The sequence below is a fragment of the Syzygium oleosum genome, unplaced genomic scaffold (genome assembly GCF_021117445.2).
Source record: "Syzygium oleosum isolate NSW1041296 unplaced genomic scaffold, Sole_v2.1 Sole_v2.27, whole genome shotgun sequence".
Lineage (NCBI taxonomy): Eukaryota > Viridiplantae > Streptophyta > Magnoliopsida > Myrtales > Myrtaceae > Syzygium > Syzygium oleosum.
In genome coordinates, this window is record NW_026607511.1 from 1,151,830 (window position 1) to 1,167,436 (window position 15,607).

The 15,607-nt window shown below is 39.7% G+C and overlaps 1 protein-coding gene, 1 long non-coding RNA gene and 1 pseudogene across 3 annotated transcripts; 2 read left to right on the forward strand and 1 right to left on the reverse strand.

Moving 5' to 3' along the window:
* Nucleotides 1-280: 280 nt before the first annotated feature.
* Nucleotides 281-3,635, reverse strand: LOC115684280 (NADPH:quinone oxidoreductase-like). 2 transcript variants are annotated; one of them, XM_056303532.1, is made up of 3 exons: nt 3,356-3,635; nt 3,119-3,258; nt 281-784 (listed from the first exon to the last, which is right to left on the reverse strand). In XM_056303532.1, the coding sequence occupies exons 1-3, from the start codon at nt 3,450-3,452 to the stop codon at nt 461-463; spliced, it is 561 nt and encodes a 186-aa protein (XP_056159507.1). In that variant the 5' UTR covers nt 3,453-3,635; the 3' UTR covers nt 281-460. The 2 variants fall into 2 exon arrangements, with proteins under 2 accessions (XP_056159507.1, XP_030464882.1); XM_030609022.2 differs by having other exon boundaries at nt 281-762; nt 3,067-3,258; nt 3,356-3,629.
* Nucleotides 3,636-7,334: 3,699 nt separating this feature from the next.
* On the forward strand, nt 7,335-8,611 carry LOC130135071 (uncharacterized). Its single transcript, XR_008814540.1, has 2 exons — nt 7,335-7,913; nt 8,230-8,611. It is a non-coding gene; the product is annotated as an uncharacterized LOC130135071 (long non-coding RNA).
* A 5,132-nt stretch (nt 8,612-13,743) lies between these two features.
* On the forward strand, nt 13,744-15,091 carry LOC115684278 (uncharacterized; annotated as a pseudogene).
* Nucleotides 15,092-15,607: the final 516 nt, after the last annotated feature.

Sequence of the window (15,607 nt, forward strand, 5' to 3'; positions counted from 1 at the left end):
CCCGCATTGACCCTAAAACTAGATTGAACCCACAAGGTCGGTCCAATCCTTGGTCCTAGGATCAACATGGTTAGTCCTCGGTCCCAAAAATTGGGGATCAACACTATGCCGGTCGGTCCCTGGGTTAGGTTCTGAACCGGCCTAACCCGAACCATGCTCATCCTTAGTTCGAACTCACTTTAATATAGTAAAACCACTCAAAAGTTGACTTAAAAGCACTCTTGCCTTAAGCCACAGGAGATGTCAATGGTTGAAAATTTTAGTCCGCAAACCAGAATCCAATATATTGTACGTCACTCCATTATTTGTCATTCCTCGGAAGAACGTTTATTTACTAATACATCCCTTGCTTTTATGGAGTCGGTGTTCATCGTCGAGATATCAATTTCATGTCCTCACTATTGCTGAATATAACAGATACCAATGATGCAGAGTATAAATGCTCTTAATGAGTTTTGCATCACCGACCCTGCAGTCGCAATGTAAATCCGTGCAGCGCTTGAAGAACGTCCTTAAGTTTCTCCTTTGTCTCTGGATCATTCAAGTTTCCATCCCTGTCGAATTTCTTCGGTGGTTCATGTCCATTCAAGTTGAATTCAGGCTTGTTAATGAAATGAAGATCGACAAAGACTCCAATTTGACGGAGATGATTCTGCACTCGTCTCCCCCCAGAACCACCTGCTGAGCTCACGACGGCAGCTGCCTTACCGGCCCAAACATTTGGTGGTCTAGATGCCCAGTCAATTGCATTCTTCAAAGGTGCTAGCATAGCAAATAGAAGAATCTGATTAAGAAATGAATGACTTCACAGATAAATACCTTCCTCATCCTTTTCCATCGTGTGAATGCTAGGAAAAAACTGAAGCTGACAACGGATGTTGCTTATTATATTCCTCCTAAGCAGGAAATGAACAAAAGCACAATAGACAGCTATGTCAAACATACTTTCCAACAATGACGAGTTGGCTTAATAGTAAAGAAACGGACACGTGTGCGTCGTTGACGCAAACGACACAGGTTCAATCTCCCAACACCGTGGAGTATTGACAACCTCATGTTTGGGCTATCCACTCTGACTTCAACCTAGGTCTTACTTGATCTATAAGGAGAAAATGACACGAATGGTCCCTGAACTTGTTCAACAGGTGGCAGAGGAGTCAATTAATGTCAGATTTGAAGGAAATCAGAAGTCATCAAAAGCTACTGAAGAAGAGGAACTTGTTCAACAGGTGGAAGCACCTGCCTCCATCAACCATGATCTTCCTAAGGAAGGACAAGGATACAATCCAGTGCCTCTATACTATTAGCATGCAGCTAATTGACTCATTGAGTGTTGACTCATAAGGGGAGAAAAAAAAATCAATGAAAGGGGAGACAATCTGAACATTAAAATAATTTTAGTTTACTCATAAGTGTTGTCTCTCAATGCTTCCATACATGTGTTACAATAACATAGTTTTCGTGACAATTACTCTCAATCGCAGCTCTTTATCAGGAAGCTTTTACCTGAATAGAAGCTCGAGTAAATTTAACTCCCAATCTGAACTCTTATGCTTCTATCAGCAGTCTCAATGTATTCCCTGATCAAATCAATGTCCAGAGACTTTATCAACTGCTTATATATGCTCAAATGTTTAAATCTCATATTCTTAGAGCCTAATAAGCAAGTTAATCTATTTTATTGCAATCTTAACTTTCAAGTTTCTTGTCTTACATCTGCATATTCTGAGATTATTCTGTCATCATAAAAAAAGGAGCAGATTGTTGAGAAGACCTCCCTATGATATTTCGAAGTTGACAAAACCATTTAATTTAATCGTTGATAAATGCAAATGTTGTTGATATCAAGTGAAGTTGATAAGAGGAATGCTTTGTCACTATCAACAGTATATGGAAAGATATCTATAAACTGGATCAATCTTAATAGAGGGTGAACAAATCTGGTAGAACAAGGTGTTTGCAAGGACTTGGAGAGATTGTAATAAGGTGAATAGCTGGGTGAAATATTGAACGCTAATTTGCTCAGGAAGACCAGTGGATAGCATATCGAAAGTAAATTTCCAACGGGCAACCTGGATAGACTCATTACTGATAAAGGCAGTTCCTTATATCAACTATGTATGAGACTTTTCTGATGTTTTTCAAATTGACTAGATAAGAAGACCCAGACCTCTTTCCAATTTATTTATAATTGGTGTCTAATAGCTAATCACAAGTTCTAGAATTCATAGAAGAAGGACAGAAGTTCTTGCATGTTTTGTTAATACAAACTAGAGGAACCGATAATTGACAAAATCAATAGACTCTATTTAAGGAAACTTCCCTATTGTCAGGAAAACCTAATTGTGTCCATTGTGTCCATGATCTCCAATGGCTATTAATCTTCTTGAAGATTCTCCAAGGGCAAGATTGAAGACTGAGGATCTATTTAAGAAGATTCAAAGCAAGATGAAGGGTGTGGCGAAAATAGAGAAAGCTACAAGTTTGATATTATCTCGTTCTCTATTTTATGAGAAAGTGACTGCTCACTTGAGATTTTTTCTATTAAAGTTTCTAGTGTAATCTCCAATTTGATAAGTGACCAAGCGTAATAGCAATAATTGATTATTGAGAGTGGGATCTATCTCTTTTGGGAAGAGGCGATACTTGCTACTTTGTAACATCTCTTGAAGATTACTGGCTTGTTCCATCCTTGTTGGTAGGAGAGTGGACTTAAACTTGATATAAACCGAACTACTCTAATATCTGCTTGCAAATATACATTATCTCTTTATTCATTTCTATATTTGTTTGATAGAAGTATTCGCATATGATGTTATTAAACTATTCATGCATCTATCAAATTTTAACTTGAATTATTCCACGAAAAATTGTCAAGTTTTGGGAATCAGCCTATTCGCCACCTCTCTATATTGTACTGTTAGCCTAAAAAATATAGACAACCTAAGTAAAAACGTTAGAGTGAATGCAACAGACATAAGTACAGTCTCCTCAACAGCAAAAAAAGCAAGTTCGACACAACTATGAACAAGTAAACAACTTAAATAAAACAGAGAAAGTGGTTACGAGTGACGGAGTAGTTATACTCAGGGGAAGCAAAAAGGATGCTGTCGGCTACCAGAACCTTCTGGCGAAAAGCCTCCACCGCCAGCGGGAACCGGCCGTCGACTTCGAGGTCCGTGTTTATCATTGGAAGGGATGATACGTCGATCAGCTCTATTTGCATCCCCTTCACCGATTCCTCGCATATCTCGATCGCTATCACCATCGACAGGAAAAAGGAAGCAAACACATTCAGATAAAAGAACTGCAGATTTAGCTAGCGGATTTCGAAAGTTAGGATCGACATGATTACCAGAACGAAGGAGGCCTCGATTTGAAGAAGCTTTTCTAATTGACCCGCAGATCGCTGCGACCTTGATCATTGGGCTGGCGACCACCGTAGATTCCATCTGTCTCTCTCTCTCAATAGGAATTGCCGGTGAACGAACAGTGGCAGTGAAGAAGAAGAAGAAGAAGAAGAAGAAGTTGTCTTCTCAAGAAGTAGGCGGAGTAAAAAATTTGAAGAGCGCGAATGAACGGAGGGGCATTGATGATGAGGACTGGGGGAGGGAGGATATGGTGAGGTCGCGAGTAGAGTTGCTGTGGCTCGTTGACCGTTCTTTTTGGCTTTGTAGAGAGACTGGCGGTTCCACTAGTTTGAGAGCAGGATAATTACCAAATCAATTCTAAACATTTTTTACGAATATCAATTCATTCCTAATAATTTCAACTTTATTAATTTAGTCCTAAATCTTTGCACGGAATTATAATATAGTTTTTCCGATTGATTGTCAACGGAAATCGGTGACATGGTGTCTAGCCATCGCCATCTTACGTGACAAGTTGACATGGACAACTTTACTTGGTATGACACCTTACATGGACCATCACGTCAGTGATTTCTTACGGTAATAGATCGGAAGGATTACATTGAAATTTCGCACAAAAATTTATGACTAAATTGATAAAATTGAAAACTTTATTCATATAAAAGATTTATGACTAAATTGATAAATTTATTATACGGGATTGTTGGTGTAGAATTTTAATTATAAAGAAAAACACAAGAATATATGAGATGTTTAGATAAAGAATTGACGCTCCCAATATTCATTGGCGGTGAATCTTGAAGAACACATTAAAAAAACTTCCTTGTTTGCTGTTTTGATAAGTAAGAAAAGTGGGAAGGGGCAATCGTCAACAACCTCCTCTAGGAATTACCCCATGAGTTCTATAGCCTCTACAAAATGTTCGGTTTGAACCATAATTACTTTTCATGGTGAGCTAGGTCAGCACGGTTGCCCACCACAGTAATAGAGGGAGTAGATGTTAGAAACAGTAAAATTGATTTAGATTGAAGAAGAGAAGCTAAAATTGGATTTTGATTCTTAACGGACTCCAACATTTAAGACAAGGAGAGTACAGCCTGCACCTTGAAGACAAGTAGTGTCCAAGTTGGAGAAGTTGCTTCTTTGACCAAAACTTGTAGTTTGAACATTGTGGTTTCCTTTTTGATTTAGTTGAAGTCGGCAAAAGAGCAAAAGTTCAACTTCGTTTATTACATGTTGAAGTGGGCTTACCTCCGGGCGGTTAAAATTGTTATAAATATGCTAGTCTTGAATGTTTTTTTGGTAATCTTTTCTCAAATGCAGAAAAAGCTTCACTTTGTTTTGAAAAGTACATTAATTTATACTAAACTTTTCTATCTTGTGTGGTTGTTGGTCCCTTGCTATTCCTCTCCTTCTTGGTTGTGTTCCACATACAAGCTTCCATAAACCAACAGTAGAGACGGGTTATCTTACGTGACGGCATAACTGAACCTACGCCGCAGAATAACTTAGGCTTCCTGAGGATGAGGGAGGATAACAACTGCGTCAATCAAATATTTGATACCTCACTTGCCCAGTTAATTCAGGAAAATTGTAGCTGGAGGTTCGTTTCAATTGGATTTGGCAGTGCTTGATTCGTGGAAGAAACCCTTTCTTGGTTGAAGCAACTGAGTAGCTAGATTTGAGTGAAAAGTACATGATTGTTGGAAGGAACTTGCGAATTGACACAAGGTTCAACCGATTCTGACGGGGACGATTATTGCATCGTTCTGTTTCAAGAAAACGGATTTTTTTGGTGTTGATTAATTTCTAAAGGAGCTGGTAATAATGATGAAAAAAAAATGAACTGTCTCCGATTTGAGTCATGACGTACCACCTTTGTATGTCCGTTCATTACTTCTTGTTACAATATCTTATCCAATGGAGATAACATGGTATATCTAAAATTCTTGTACTATGCAAATCACCCCTTTTCAAGCAATTCTTGGTCAGTAGAGTAATCAGCGTAGATCACATGGTTAACTTGTGCAGGAGATGTTGTGATTCCAACATAAGATTTATTGTATTCAGATTAAGCATGTATTTATTCGAGTGAAAGAATTTTTTATTAATTAGTTTTTTAGACTTTCACTCGTTTGGTTTGTTGAAAATGATTAGTCAACGGAAAACTATTTATGGTCAAAGAAAATATACATAATTAAAGTTAGGAAAAAAAATTCTCTAACCTGACAGGAAAGTATTTTCCTTTCTTGTGATGTTTTTTTTTCAAAGCAAACATACCCTAAAATATTTAATCACTTAGTCCATCCATAGAGACGTAGACATCATCCTTTTCTTAATCTAATATCCACTCAGACCAAGCCCATGGTTCACGAGGTAAATTTTTTTTTGTTCGAAGTTCACAAGGTAAATTAAAGTATATATTTTTTTTGTCGAAAGAAAATTTCATTCATTTGTCTTGATCAAACATAAAGGACCATAGAAAGCTTCTAGGCAAAGCAAATCCCAAAGAGTTGCGAAACAAAACAAGACCAGAAAGCAACAAGACTACGTTATGTAGCTATAAGCACGCTCTCTTCCATGAAAGTACATTGATCAAATGCAAAAAAAAAAAAAAAGCTGACTTTTATCTAGGGGTGAGCATGGTTCCAGGGTAAAACCTGGAACTCGAAAACCTGATCGGTGGGAATCTGTAGGTTCCAAGTTCCAAAAATTGAGAAACCTATTTCGACGAGCAGGTTCTAAGTTCTAGAACTTGTAACCTTAAATCTAAAGAAGTTTTTTTTGTGTTTTCTCTTAGTTTATGTCTTTGTGTGATTCTGCGGTGTTTTATGACGTTAGATGATGAGTGTATAATCTAGAACCACTAGTCTGAGCTTTCATTTTATGACTCGCTAATATTTCATATTCTTCTTGTGTCTAAATATAAGTTATGGTCAGTAGATTATAGCAGCAAGTAATGATCATTAAAGGTAATGATTTACTGTAATTGTTCAATTAATAATACATATGGAACTTGGGTATGCCCTATAATCGACTTGGAACCTAATATAGTAGGTTCCAAGTTCCAAAAAATAAGGGATCTATTCTCATGGGCAGGTTCTAGGTGGAATTTGTACGGAATATGGAATCGTTCACCCCTAGTATTAATTGATGCAATGACTTCTCATTTTAATTGTATTTATTTGAACCGTAATGCTAGAAAAACTAATCTTTTGTATTCTCTTTGGTGAATGACAAGCTTGTTCATTATTGTTGCGTTTATTTTCTTTTTGTTTAACTAAAAATGAAATAAATAAATAAAAGAACCTGTTAGACCCTGGAATTTACTTTAAAACCTGTGACAGGGTAGGTTATAGGTTCTAGATTCCGATGGGTAGATTTCAGGTATCAAAAAATGAGAAACCTGTACCCGAGAGTAAGTTACAGGTTTCAGGTGAAATCTGTAAGAAATCTGAAATCGCTCAGCCCTACTTTTATCACATATTTGTTAGCCAACCAGCAGCATCCAAACCTAATTGCCATAAAGCCTAGCACAGTGTGAAGAGAAGACACAAAAGAAATGAGCCACTGATTAAGGTCACCAACTTTAAGGTACTGAGCAATCTGTCAATTGATAAACAAATAAATAAATAAATAGCTTTGCCCATCACTGATTCATTCAATGCTTACTGAGTCATCACCGCAGTAAAGCATTGAATGAATCACTTGCTAGTGCTGTGTGCTCACTACGTGACCGCTGCTTTGCACAACTTCACTGTACAAATGTAAATTCTCAAAGAAGAAATATATGATTAATATTTTCTCACACACCGTTATATTTTTCCCTCTAACGTCCCTCGAGCTCAATTTATGCTATGTTTGTGAAATTGGGACCAACTTCCATGTGCAAGTTCTTATAAAATTATAAAATTTTTGTGGTAAGGTAGAGATTGAAAAGTTATAAAATAAGAGACTTTTTTTTTTTTTTGGTCATAAGAGGTACTTTCATTCATTCATAAAAAAGAGGTCTATATGATGAAAATGAACAAGTCTCCGAAAACAAAATATCCCGAAGGAGCTGGGGGGGTGAAGACACCCAATTTGGAGGAAGAGTTCTTGTACGATGGGCTTTAGCTACCCAGTCTACTGCTTGGTTGGCCTCCCTAGGACAATGACTTAATTTCGCTGAAGCTTGTTGAGCTAAAAGATCATTGCATTCAATTAAGATATTCCGCAAGGCCCAAGGGGGCTCTTCTCGGCCCAACACCATCTCCACTAAGGATGAACTGTCGCTCTCACACTCCCACTGCACTTTCTGTACTTGTCCTTCACCCACGTGCGTTTCTGTTCGCTGTTTTAGAAACAAAAGTCCTTGCACTAAAGCTAGGGCTTCGGCTTGCAGAGGAGTTGAAGCTCGGACATCCTTCGCGAAGCCATCGACGACCATCCCCTTTGAGTTGCGCAAGATTCCTGCAATTGAACTTGGTTTGTCGCTATCCACCCATGAGCAGTCCACGTTTAACTTCATGGAGCTTCCAATCGGAGGTATCCAGTAAACAGGTACTTTTGATTTGCTGGGTATTGTTTTCTTCTTCGGGTTCCAGCGGCTAAAACTTTTTACTTGTGCCTGAGCTGCGTCGATTAAGGAGAGGGGTTCTGTGGGCCGAACTCCGATGGACCGAGCTCTGAAGATGCTGTCATTACGGTTTTTCCATATCAACCATAGCACTGTCGCTAACAATTCTTCTTTGGGTGAGTCCCTCTTTGCTTCGAAAAAATCCAGAAGCCATTTGTCTATTCTAGTGATGTTGAAGGTGCTTACATTGAGGCTGATTCTCGGGTCTGACCAAATATTTTTCGTCCATTCGCATAGCAGGAAGAGATGTTCAGCTGTCTCTGGATGACTTGCACAGAGAGGGCACAACGGGTCAGGTAATACTTTCCTCTTGAAGAGGTTTTCTCTCGTTGGTAGGGCGTCTTGACATAAACTCCATAGGAAAATTCTCAGTTTGGGGGGGATCGACAGATTCCATATTTTTGTCCATAATCTTCTGGGAGGCTGAAATGATGTTGTTGCCCTGTGTAGGTCTGATTTTGTGATCATGGAACACACCTTGTTATAGCCACTCTTTACTGTGTAGGCACCTGTTTTGTTCCCTGTCCAGAATAATTTATCTTCCTTTAGGCTGGGACCAATGGAGATAGATAGGATTTCATTAGCAATACTATCATCAAAGAGATTTTTGATTTTGGATTCATTCCATCCCTTTGTTTCTTCACTGATTAATTCTGCCACCATTACTGGATCATCCTTGTTCACTGGACCCCTAATCGTACCGATAGTGAGCCACTTGTCCTCACGAATTTTAATAGACTTACCATCGCCTACCATCCATTTCACCTCCAATTCTATGGCTTCTCTTCCCATTATAATGCTTTGCCAACCCCAGGATGGGCGATTCCCTTTTCTGGCTTTCCAAAAATCGCCATCAGGAAAATAGATACCTTTTAAGATTTTGCTCCATAATGCTGAGGGGGTTTGAGATAGTCTCCACGCCTGCTTGCCTAACATAGCTTTGTTGAAAATTTGTAAATTTTTAAAACCAAGACCCCCTTCATCTTTTCTGGATTTCAGCACTTCCCATTTCTTCCAGTGCATTCCCCTCGTTGAGGCATTTTGTTTCCACCAGAACGACGCAATTCTTTTTTCAATGGCATTGCAGATAGAGTTGGGAATTTTAAAGATTGACATAGCATATTGAGGTAGGGCTTGCACCACGCTTTTTATCAAGATTTCTTTACCTGCTTTTGACAAAGTATTTTCTTTCCATCCCTCTAACTTCATATTCACTCTTGCTAAAATCCAAGCAAACATCTCCTTCTTCGATTTACCCCATTCGGATGGAATGCCGAGGTATTTCCCTGTTTTTTCTATGATCGGAACTCTTAGCTCATGTGCCATATTCCTTTTGAGCATCGGTGGGCATCCATTGCTGAAATAAACTCCGGATTTATTCAGGTTAATGGCTTGGCCCGTTGCAAAGCAATACTGATTTAAAATAGTTGCCAGATTTTGGCATTCTCTGACTGTCCCATCCAGAAAAAATATAGCATCATCAGCAAACAATAGATGTGACAATGTAGGGCAATACCTGTTGAGTGTGATTCCTTTGAGATCCCCATCCTCAATGGCTTTGTGCATCATCCAAGAGAGAACATTTGCCATTAGAATAAATAGATATGGGGACAGTGGGTCTCCTTGTCTAATTCCGCGTGAAGGTAGAAAGAATTGCGTTGGTTCCCCATTAACTTTCACACTAAATGAAACAGTTGAAACACATTGCATGATTAACTCAACCCATCGCTCGCAGAAACCCATCTTTAACATGCTCGCTCTCAAGAAGTCCCATTCTACTCTATCATAAGCCTTCTGCATGTCCAATTTGAGGATAGCCTGAAAATTCTTCTTTCTTTTCTTTATCCTTAATTGGTGTAACACTTCCTGAACAATTAGAATGTTATCTTGTATCTGCCGTCCTTTGACAAAGGCACTTTGTTCTGTTGCTATTAACTCAGGAAGCCACAGTTTCAGCCTGTTAGCCAACACCTTAGATATGATCTTGTAGCTAAAGTTACAAAGGCTTATAGGTCTAAACTGGCTGATGCATTCTGGATTTTTAATCTTTGGGATAAGTGAAATATGCGTCTTGTTTAGGAGAGGGTCGATAGTACCTGAGTCAAAGAAATTCTGAACCAAGTGGAACAAGTCCATCTTGATATCCTCCCAATAATGGTGAAAGAATTGGCCATTTAGCCCATCAGGTCTAGGGGCTTTTAATGCACCCAACTGAAAGACAGCATCTATTACTTCTTCTAAGGTTAGGATTGCCATCAAACTATCATTTATCTCGTCACTAACCAATCTGGGGCATCGGTCTAGAATAGGCTGAAAATTCCTCGGACCTACCGACTCATAGAGAGTTCGATAAAAGTTCGTTATATGTTGTTTGAGATCATTGGGATCCCTACTCCAGTTGTGTTCATCAATTTTCAGCATCGTAATCCTATTTCTCTGTCTTCTTTGCACCGTTGTGGCGTGAAAATACTTCGTGTTCCTGTCACCCCATTGGAGCCAATTAATCCGAGATCTCAGCCCCCAATACATCTCTTCTTGTCTCCACAGCTTTTCAATCTGATCCTCAATATCGTGGGTCTCCTCCTTCCAAGAATTTCCAGATGCTCTATTGGTTATCTCCGTTAGCTTCCTTTTCAGCCCCCTGATTTGGTGCGACGCATTGGAGAATTTTCCTTTACTCCATAAAGCTAATTCCCCGGATATATCTTGGACTTTTTCTGAGAAGCTTCTGTAATTCAACGAGTGTTCCTGCCATGTTCTTCTGATTATTTCTCCACATTCTTCATCATCTAACCAAAACGATTCAAACTTAAATGCTTTCTTCCTTTTGTTGTATGGTGGGTGTAGAGATAGCAGAAGTGGGCTGTGATCCGATCCTACCGCTGGTAGAGCTAAAACCTCTGCATTGGGAAAAGCAATCCTCCACTCCATTGTGCATAAAACTCACCATTTTCTTCCCCTACATTGCTTCCCGACATGGCATCAACGTTGAAAGGAAAGAACGAGGAAATCTTAAATAGTCGTGATGAGATCATGAAATACTGGTATGTATGTTTTTACAACGATTGGTGACTAATAAAATCTTCAATGTGTTCGAATCACTCAGCCAATCCCTTAAGATTGTTTTCTTTAGTGTTCAAAGATATACTAAAGTACATTGCATTTCATGAGGGGATATGGTTTTAAGCGTTCCAATTATTATAGTTATGAGTTATATCATAAACCCTCTCTCATCTAATATTTGAGTGTTACAATCATATTAAAGTTGTATGACATGTTAACAGGGGCATCGAGAAAGTAATTCTTGTTGACGATTGATCTCGATGGGACTAAGGTGGATGACTAAGGGTTTGCTTGATAATCTAATTAAGGACTGAACATTGAGAACTCAACATTTAATAAAATTAAGTTTGTTTGATAACCTCAACTAGCATTAACTTAATAGAGTCAACTAAATAAAAAAATTATTGTAGTAAGTAAGGGAGGGGTTGCTTAATTTAATCAATAGGAAAAATAATTGATGGCAAGTTATATCTTGACAAATATATTGCTAAAACCAACTAATGATGATTGTTCTATTTATGGTAACACAATAAATCAATAATATGCAATTGTCAATTTACAATTATTATCAAACAACTTTTTATCATTATTTTTAGCACTTAAGTTTGTTGACATTTGGGATTCGACTCCCGCGCTCTGTAAGAGGTAAAGCAAAAGTCAGAAGGTAAGGAGAGTTAGAAATATGACAAATAATTTTTTTTTTATTGGCACCTAAAATTTAGCACTTATTTTTCATATCTTCCAAACAAGCCGTTGGTCTTATGTGCAGAAGTTGAGCTAGACTATCCCTTTATTGCTAACAAAAGAAAAACCATCACATGCAAGCGTCACGGGTCGAAAGTTTCCTAGCCGAGGACAAGCTGTGCAGCACTTAGTGAGCCGGGACACCAAGCTAGCCTTCCCGCGATAGATCATTCTCAAGATAGTATGGTGAATCAGGATCCTCGTAATGGACTGTACCATACCCAATTTAGCTTGGGCATATGTCTCTTGAGTGAGACAAAGATCATTTTAGCACAATGACGACATGCGTGTCGGAGGGAAATCGGACCACGACTCAAGCAAGTAGTGTAGTGAAGGCTAGGTGGGGGACAAATTTTGGTAGTTGGTGCGGTGTAATCTGCGGCTTAGATACGACACTTCTCGGCCTAATTAAACGACAAGAGGCTTGAGAAGAAACGGATCATTGGATCACTGATAAATGTCTGCCTCGAATGGAAACCATGAAACCCTGTTCTGAAGTAGGCACGTCTCTGCATTCGCAATGGATGTCAATTATTGGCGAAGTTTTGAGTCCAGCAGTTGCTGTGTCAATTTCATGTGCGTATACATGGGAGCATATCAAGTGGGCGAATAATTTACAAGTCAAGCCAACGATTTTGCAGTCTGAAACTGAGATGAGAGAGACTAGTTCATGATTAAACAGCGACCAAGGCACATAAAACTTCAATAAGTGAGAGCAACTCCACTACTTGGTTGGTATCAACGAGTATCCATTGCCCTTCCCTGTTATCCAAAGACCTCTCTCTTTGGTGAACTTTTCTGGCTTCAGTAATGGTCATGGCCTGTCCATTCGTCCTGCACACCACATCGACAGTGTAGTTTAGCACCACCACCTTCGAATTCCCGAGTTTCAATCCGAGCAACCACAACATATCATATGATTACGAAGCATATGCTTCTGATACTAGTCTCCAGCTCACTGCCAACCAGCGAGACAAGGCCTCCAATGGAAGCGCGGGGCGAGCAACCTACGTGAGCCCAATTCATCTCTGGGACAAAGCCACGGGGAATGTAGCAGATTTCACTGCTCAATTCCCGTTTGCGATCAACTTAGAAGCCCGTAAAGTTTACGCTGATGGAATATCTTTCTTTCTGGCTCTCAATGGATCCCCTATCCCACCCTTTTCGGGAGGCGGCAAGTTGGTTCTCGAAAGTTCAGAAAGTAACTATTCGGACTCCAGCTATGCTTCTTTTTTTGCTGTCGAATTTGACACTTATGTTAATCCGTGGGATCCGCCATATGAGCATATTGGTATTAATGCCAAATCTGTGAATTCTGTCACGACCGATCCCTGTAAATGGAATAGAATTGGGAGTGGAGGACGAGTTCATGCTACTATTGCTTATGACTCTAGCGTGCAGATTTTGAGTGTTATGTTAACTGATGATGAAAGTGACGGGAGTTAGAGCAAAAACCAGTCTAGCCTTTCTTTGCTTAAACTGCCAGATCCCACTTTTGCAATATCTTTATTTAGGGATTTCATTTCACCAATAAATGTATAGCCAGCCAAAATTAGATGGCACGATGACATCCTAGATAATTGAGCATCGTCAACCTCCACCCCTCATAACTATCTTGAAAGTTTCAATTATTGTTCCCTAAAGAGAGAAAGACACTATAAGTACCAAAAATTGTGTATATCGCTCACTTTAGTGCTAAAAATTTTTATCAGCTCACTTAAATACTAAATAAAAAAAAACGATCACTTAAGTGTCACTGACGAGAAATTTCAGCCAAATTGATGACGTGACTTTTATAATTAAAATTTTAATCTGAATTGAATTTTTCTTTTAAAAATTAGTGGCATTTCCATGTTTATATTTCCCTCTCCTCTCCCTCCCTCCCTCCCTCCCTCCACATCCACCCTCCTTCCAAACTCCAAATTTTACTTTCCCTCTCCTGTTTCCATGGATCTTTCGCCCTCCACAATCACTCTCTGACCCTTCAAACTCTCCGACACCGGCGACTTCCTCTCATGGGCCGGCGACGACAGAGTCACCCGCTACTTTCGCTGGGACTCTGTCGCCTCCCTAGAGGCCGCCAAGTCATATCTCCGCGCCGTCGCCATTCCCCACTCGTGGCGTCGCTCCGTCTGCATCGGGGACCACTCGATCGGGTACGTCTTCGTCAAGGCCGGGTCTAGCGACGAGTGGCGCTGCGCCCGCGTCTGTTATATCGTCCGGTCAGAGTTTTGGGGGCGCCGGTTCAGAACGGCGACACTGAGGATGGCCGCCTGCCACGTGTTCGACGAAATGCCTGAGCTGGTGAGGCTGGTGGGGTTTGTGGAAGTGGAGAATGGAGGTTCTCAAAGGGTTTTGGAGAAGGTTGGGTTTGTGAAGGAAGGACTACTGAGGAAGTATGTCACCCACCTCTACATATGTCAAAGCCGCTTGCCGTTAACTCTCAATTTCAAAAACCCTCTCTCTCTCTCTCTGACATCGGTGCGTCGCGCGCGCAGAAGAGGGGCATGCACGCGATGAACAGAAGCTGAGACAAAGATGAGGGTTTTGCGGATCATAGCAAGAGGACGACGATCGACCCTTCCCCATTTGTTACGATCTTTCGTCTTCCGCTGTTTTTAGTTTTGTTTTCTCTATATCTGCTTCTCCCAACTTGAATTGCCGGCGCTTTGAAGGAATCGCCGAGTCTGTCATGAGTCGCAGAACCGAAGATGTTCTAATTTGGATGGAGGGCTCATCTTTTTTTGGTCACTTTAATGTGCAAAATGCAAATGGTTCCTTCGTTTTGTTCTCAAATGGATGTATATGGCTCAAAGAACAACTGGAGAGACTTGAAAGTCGCGATGTGAGATGAGATGAGAAAAGACTTGCTGGAAAGGATTATGTTTTGCTGGGATGGATGTGTTTGAAGTCACTGCTAGTAGTGCTTGAAGTTTTGTTCGATAAGACCGGCAAATTACTTAAGGGTTGAAGCAGATTGAAGAGCTTTTCTTGATGTTGGTGCCTTTTGTGGAGAACCCAGATCATATATTTTCCTCGTGGGGGAGTGACAAACGCAGAGGCGGTGAATATAGCCACAAAGCCACATACGGATTCATATGTACACCAAAACAAGAGTAACAGAGCTACGGACCAGAAAAAAAACCAGTACCTGAATGCTACTGTCATGGCATCCGCAACACATTTTGCCTTGCACAAGAGACTAGCACCTAACGTATTTGTTTTGATTCAATAATTTTGAACTCCCGTTCCATGAATGAACTTGATAGAGAAAAATGAAAAGAACAATTACAAAATGGGGTGATGGATCGAGAGTGAGGTGACATTAATGTGATATTTGTACTGGTGCGCGCTTGGCATTGAAATAATCGCTTTTTAATAACGACTGACATTGAAATGATTGTTTTCTAACAACGATTGATACTGGAGTGATCACTTTAGAAAACAATTGGCACTCAAACGATCCATATTTACAACTTTTAGACGACGTCGTTTAGAGGTTATATGCTGACTAGGCACGCCGGCGAGCCACGTAGGACTGAGAAATTAATAAAATATGACAACGTCGGATTTCCAACGACCCAAATTGGAGTTGACACTTAAGTGATTGTTTTTTTTTAAAAGTGGCACTTAAGTGATCCGAAAAAAACTTTTTGCACTAAAGTGAGCATTTTACACAACTTTTGGCACTTCTAGTGTTCTTCTCATATTAATTGTCTAATTCAAGATCTTACTATCGTCCTTCTTAAGCAAAATGGACATGTACATTTTTTTATTCATAAGATTTAATGGAAGCTAAAGCCTTCAGACC